We start from the raw sequence: 6,000 nt of genomic DNA, 5'->3' as shown, positions 1-6,000 counted from the left end.
GCACCTCAACCTATCTTTATTCGCAGACTAATTTGGCACGATCAAGACTAGGTCAAGCACACTGTGTGGCAACAACTTCAAGCTGTATGAGCAAGTCTTGGTGCCTGTCTGGGAATCTGAAATTGATTGGTAAATGCCCTTTAATCATCACCTGGGAAATAATCAACTCGACTGAGGTTTCGTGAATGGAATATATCTTTCAAAAGTTATTCACGACATGTAATGTATCATTGTTATGGTGTATGGAGGTGGTGACATTTAAACGATCGCTCATTAAAAAGGATTTTTGTAATTGATTTTTAATTCTCTGTCTCTGTCTCTGTCTCTCTCTCTGTCTCTCTCTCTGTCTCTCTCTGTCTCTCTCTCTCTCTCCTTCAGTTTTATTTCAACATCACAAACGACAAACTGGGAAGAAGTTGAACACATGCTCATTGTGTCGTGAGGATTTTGCACACTCGTCCACATTGAGACAAAATTGGTGAAGAATCAGCACAAGCGTTGGAAGGAGTTTTGTGGTTATCAGCATCAAGTCAAAATGGAGATGGATACATCAAGTTGTGGGAGGACCCCGTTACACCTGCTGAAACCTGCGAATGAAGATAACAACCAACGGGGGAAGTTGTACGAGTGTTCTGTGTGTTCAAAGGTTTTTCCTCATCCATCAAATTTAAATACACACAAACTAATTCACACGGGGGAGAAACCGTACAAGTGTTCCGTGTGTTCTCAGGCTTTCAGACGTCCAATAGCCTTAAATCAACACAGACACATTCACATTGGGGACAAACCATTCAAATGTTCTGTGTGTTCTGAAGATTTTCGTCATTCATCAACTTTAAGTAGACACAAAAGAATTCACAGGGGGGAGAAACCGTACAAGTGTTCTGTGTGTTCGAAGGTTTTTCGTCAGTCATCAACTTTAAATACACACAAAAGAATTCACACGGGGAAGAAACCGGACAAGTGTTCTGTGTGTTCAAAGGTTTTTCGTCAGTCATCAACTTTAAATACACACAAACTAATTCACACGGGGGAGAAACCGCACAAGTGTTCTGTGTGTTCAAAGGTTTTTCGTCAGTCATCAACTTTAAATACACACAAAAGAATTCACACGGGGAAGAAACCGGACAAGTGTTCTGTGTGTTCAAAGGTTTTTCGTCAGTCATCAACTTTAAATAGCCACAAACTAATTCACACGGGGAAGAAGCCGCACAAGTGTTCTGTGTGTTCAAAGGTTTTTCGTCAGTCATCAACTTTAAATAGCCACAAACTAATTCACACGGGGAAGAAGCCGCACAAGTGTTCTGTGTGTTCAAAGGTTTTTCGTCAGTCATCAACTTTAAATACACACAAACTAATTCACACGGGGAAGAAGCCGCACAAGTGTTCTGTGTGTTCAAAGGTTTTTCGTCAGTTATCAACTTTAAATACACACAAAAGAATTCACACGGGGGAGAAACCGGACAAGTGTTCTGTGTGTTCAAAGGTTTTTCGTCATTCATCAAGTTTAAATACACACAAACGAATTCACACGGGGAAGAAGACAGGGCACAGGCGCAATAGTCATTGGAGGAAGCACTAGTTTAGAAACTTGCAGAATACAAATTGCAGAATACAAATTGTGATTCCTTGAGATGTTGTTGGTTGCTGGCTGTGTGAGGACCAAAAGGTGCTACGAGCTTATGTGCCCATATATCTACCATGCATATTATCCTTATCCCTCTATAAACCTCTTGTACAGTGTCCGAGTTGAGGTGCTCATTTCTGAACCGAAGAGATTAAAGAATTCATAACACATGCATATGGAGATAACAACCAACGGGAGAAGCAGAGAGTACCTACGGAGTGTAAGACTAATTCAGAAGTCATGGCTCTCTCCAGTGAAAAAAAATCAAAACCATAAACCAATGTGCAGTACCAGTATTGCAGTATCGCTGTGTATTTATGAACTGGCCCCAATCGGAGATCAACAACTTGTACACCAAAACACCAAAGTGTTCTTTGTTTTTAAAGTTTTTTTCGTCAGCGATCGGGTTTATTTACGCACAAAAACATTCACCAACAGTGAGTTCTTGCACGTTATCTATCTTCAGTGTTTTGCACATTTATCCACATTAAATATGCAAAACATTCCGTTGAGAAGCCAATTGATGTGTTTCTAAAGAGTAGTCAATGTTTCTTGCAAGGGTTGCTGTGGTTACATCTTGTGCAGGTGATGAATGTGCAGGTGTTGTACAAACCTTGTGCAGGTGGTGAATTATTTTGTTTTTATTTTGAATTTTTGAGTGGCATTGTGACGATTTTTGTGTATTTAACCGGATTATTTGCTTTGATATATTTATTACAAGTTGATCTTTATTCTCTGTGAATCGCTGCAAAAAAAATAAAGGTGCATATAACCGGATTATTTGTTATTTTTTAATTGCAAGTTCTTCTTTATTCTCTTTGAAATCACTGTGAAAAAGGTGAAAATCCTCAAATATCTTCTCTGATTGCGTTATCTTTTTTTTAGTGAGGAATACTTTTTATTCTCGACAGAGGAGAGGGTATCGGATTTGGGTCTGTCTGCACAGAATGTGAGTAGTTGCATTAATTACATTAGACCCCCATCAACCCCTTTATAACACTACAACCTCACCCCCATTACACCGTTTAGATAAGGATATCTTGGTCATATAAGTATCATTATTTAGTCATTGAAAGTTGTGACTTGTACTAATATCAACACCCCACTCTCCCCCAATTGGCAAGCACCTCAGTATCAAGTGTAGAAGTATAAAACTAGTAAGTAAGCGAGTTATCGCAGGCATTCCAATTAAAACCTGTCCCTCGTCCTCTTAATTAATAAAATGCATTATAATGACAACAAACTCCAATGTATTGTTAATGAGACAGAAATAGTTCAGTTATTTGATGAGTCTCAACAATGCTACACAATAAGTCATGAGAATCTTGTAGAAAAAGGATTAATTATATTATTAAGGATGCGTTTACATAGATATATATATATATAGTCATGTGAAAAAGTAGGTACACCCCCATGTAAAGTTTTGACTTTTTCAACATACAGCTATTTGATCTTAATTTCAACAATATTGATAGATAAAGGTTATATATAACAAATATCATGAAACAGTTACATTTTGTAGTCCATTGTATAATTTAAATAAACATAAATGCAAATTTGGCATGTGGAAAAAGTAGGTACACCCCTACATTTATCACTACTTCAAATACCTAAAATTAGAATCAGGTGCACTAGCTCAGGTGCAAATGATTAGAACATCGTTAGAAAGGATCTTGGAGAAACCTGTCTTATTTAAACCTCAGACATTTAGTTTGGTTTGCTCTTTGTTGTTCAAGTGTGCGGCGTCACCATGCCTAGATCAAAAGAGCTCTCTGAGGCCTTCAGAAAGAAGGTTATTGATGCCTACGAGTCTGGGAAGCGATTTAAAAAGATCTCCAAACAATTTGAAATCAATCATTCGACTGTCCAGAAGATCATCTACAAGTGGAGAAGATTCCAAACAACTGCCAACTTGTTCAGGCCAGGCCGCCCCAGCAAGTTCAGCCCGAGAGCAGACCGCAAGATGCTGAAAAGTCTCTAAGAACCCCAGAATGTCATCACCGGACCTACAGGTAGCTCTCGTCATTGTTGATGTCAAAGTGCACGAGTCTACGATTAGAAAGAGGCTGCACAAATTTGATCTACATGGGAGGTGTGCCAGGAGCAAACCTTTGCTGTCCAGAAAGAACACCAGGGCAAGACTAAAGTTTGCCAATGAACACCGAGGCAAAGACCAGCACTTCTGGAGCAATGTGCTCTGGACAGATGAGTCAAAGGTAGAGCTATTTCGCCACAGTACCAGAAGACATGTTTGGCAAAAACCAAAGACAGCATTTGACCACAAGAACCTGATACTAACTGTAAAGCATGGTGGTGGAAATATTATGGTTTGGGGCAGCTTTGCTGCATCAGGGCCTGGGCAGCTCACTGTCATGGAATCCACTATGAATGCTTCATTGTACCAGAGGGTGCTTGAGGATAATGTGAGGCAATCTGTCGGAGAATTTGAAGCTCAACCAAAGGTGGACCTTGCAACATGACAATGACCCTAAACATACCAGTAAATCCACCAAGCAATGGCTGAAAAGAAAGAAATGGAGGATTCTGGAATGGCCAAGTCAAAGCCCGGATCTAAATCCAATCGAGATGTTGTGGGGGGATTTGAAACGAGCTGTGCATGCAAGAACCCCCTCAAACATTGCACAGCTGAAAGAATTCTGCATGGAGGAGTGGGCAAAAATTTCTCCAAGTCGATGTCAGAGACTGGTAGATAGTTATAAGAAACTGAAACTCTTTCCTCTTCTCCAATGGCTTGATCTCTGATAATCAATTTGGTTTCAGACCTGGTCACTCTACTCTGGACATGCTGCTTCTGCTTTCTCAACAATGGATGGAGGTCCTCAATGCCAAACAGGAAATTAGAGCTGTCTCCTTGACATATCACGTGCCTTCGATACGATCTCGCACCCCACTCTGCTCACCAAACTCTCCTCCTTTGGTATCCATGGAAATCTCCACGCATGGCTGGCGTACGTCCTCTCTCGTCGTAGTCAACGTGTGGCCCTGAATGGGTTTCTCTCATCTCCTCTTCCTGTTCAGGCTGGAGTTCCCCAAGGCAGTGTTCTGGGCCCTGTGCTTTTTCTGGTCTTCATCAATGATCCCTGGTGTTGGGCTAGTGGCTAGGGTGCCGGCTTAGGATCCTAGGATCCTGGGTTCGAATCCCGGTCGATTGCTGAATTAACGCCAGGGGGGTTGACTCAGCCTGTCATCCTTCCGAGGTCGGCTAATTGAGTACCAGTTCACTGGTAATTCCCTGTTTGTCGTTAAAGGCGGCAAAAAGGGTTGGCGTCAGGAAGGGCATCCGGCCGTAAAACATTGCTTCAAAAAGGGGACCGAAAAACAACAACAACCACGGTTCCCGAAAAAGGCCAACCCCCGCTTTGCGGGGAAAAATGGCCTCTAAAAAGGTGGTTTTTTATCAATGATCTCTCTGACTCTTGAAAATCCTCTCTTTCTCTTGCCGATGACTCTACTCTCTGTCGCTCCATTCCTCATCCCTCAGATCGGCAGTCTGCAGCCTCCTCACTCTCTGCAGACCTGGACAAAATCACAGACTGGGCAAACAAGTGGAACATATCTTTCAATCCGGACAAATCTCACACTCTTACGATGTCTCCGAAAAGACCGACTGGACAACCCTCCCATCCACTCTGAATAATCCTCTCCAAGAAGTTCTGTCACTCAAGCTTTTGGGTCTCACTATCTGCCATGATCTTGGCCTCCAAAGCCAGTCGCCGACTGGGCATCCTCCGTCGTGTGAAGTCCTTCCTTGGCACACCTGAGCTCCTCACCACATACATGGGTTTCATCCGCAGCTCAATGGAATACTGCTCTCCCCTCTGGGCTGGTGCTCCTGCCTCACACCTCGCTCGTCTTCACGCTGTTGAAAACAAAGCGTTCAGAATCATTGGAATCTTCCGCGATGAAGCTAACCCCAAGGGCCTTTCACTCACTCACCGCAGGCAGGTTGGTGGTCTTTCCGTCTTCTACCAACTCCTCTCTGGTCTTGCCACCCCCCCCCCCCCCCCCCAGCTCTCACCGGGCTCTGTCCCTCAAATATTCCTACAGGTCGCACAAGATCTGCCTGCAACCCTCTTATGGTTAAACTGCCAAAATCAAGACTCTCTGCTCACCTTCACTCCTTCATTCCTCTTTTCTCCTGCCTCTGGAACAAACTCACTCTCTTCAATCCCACTCCACCCTCCAGGTCTTTAAAACAGCTGTTCACCACCATCTCTTATCCACTTTTTCACAATTTCACATCTCTTATCCACAAATCCACTTTTTTGAAATACCAACTTCTGGCCTGGAAGTCCTTGGTGTCCTTGTGTTTTATACTCCTCCCACCCCCCCCCCCCCCTTCCCACACCTCC

General features: G+C 42.8%; 1 protein-coding gene across 1 annotated transcript; it reads left to right on the top strand.

The window, feature by feature from the left end:
- Positions 1-413: 413 nt before the first annotated feature.
- On the top strand, positions 414-1,582 carry LOC144888281 (uncharacterized). Its single transcript, XM_078765936.1, has one exon. The coding sequence runs from the start codon at positions 536-538 to the stop codon at positions 1,580-1,582; it is 1,047 nt and encodes a 348-aa protein (XP_078622062.1). The 5' UTR covers positions 414-535.
- The last annotated feature ends 4,418 nt before the right edge of the window (positions 1,583-6,000 follow it).

The sequence above is a fragment of the Myxine glutinosa genome, chromosome 11 (genome assembly GCF_964187855.1).
Source record: "Myxine glutinosa chromosome 11, kmMyxGlut1.1, whole genome shotgun sequence".
Taxonomy (NCBI): Eukaryota; Metazoa; Chordata; class Myxini; order Myxiniformes; family Myxinidae; genus Myxine; species Myxine glutinosa.
The sequence above is the reverse complement of the archived record's forward strand: the minus strand, read 5'-3'. Positions and strand labels throughout refer to the sequence as shown.

What these genes read in the sequence shown, in the direction of transcription:
- LOC144888281 (XM_078765936.1), top strand. Translation starts at nt 536, where the DNA reads ATGGAGATGGATACATCAAGTTGTGGGAGGACCCCGTTACACCTGCTG.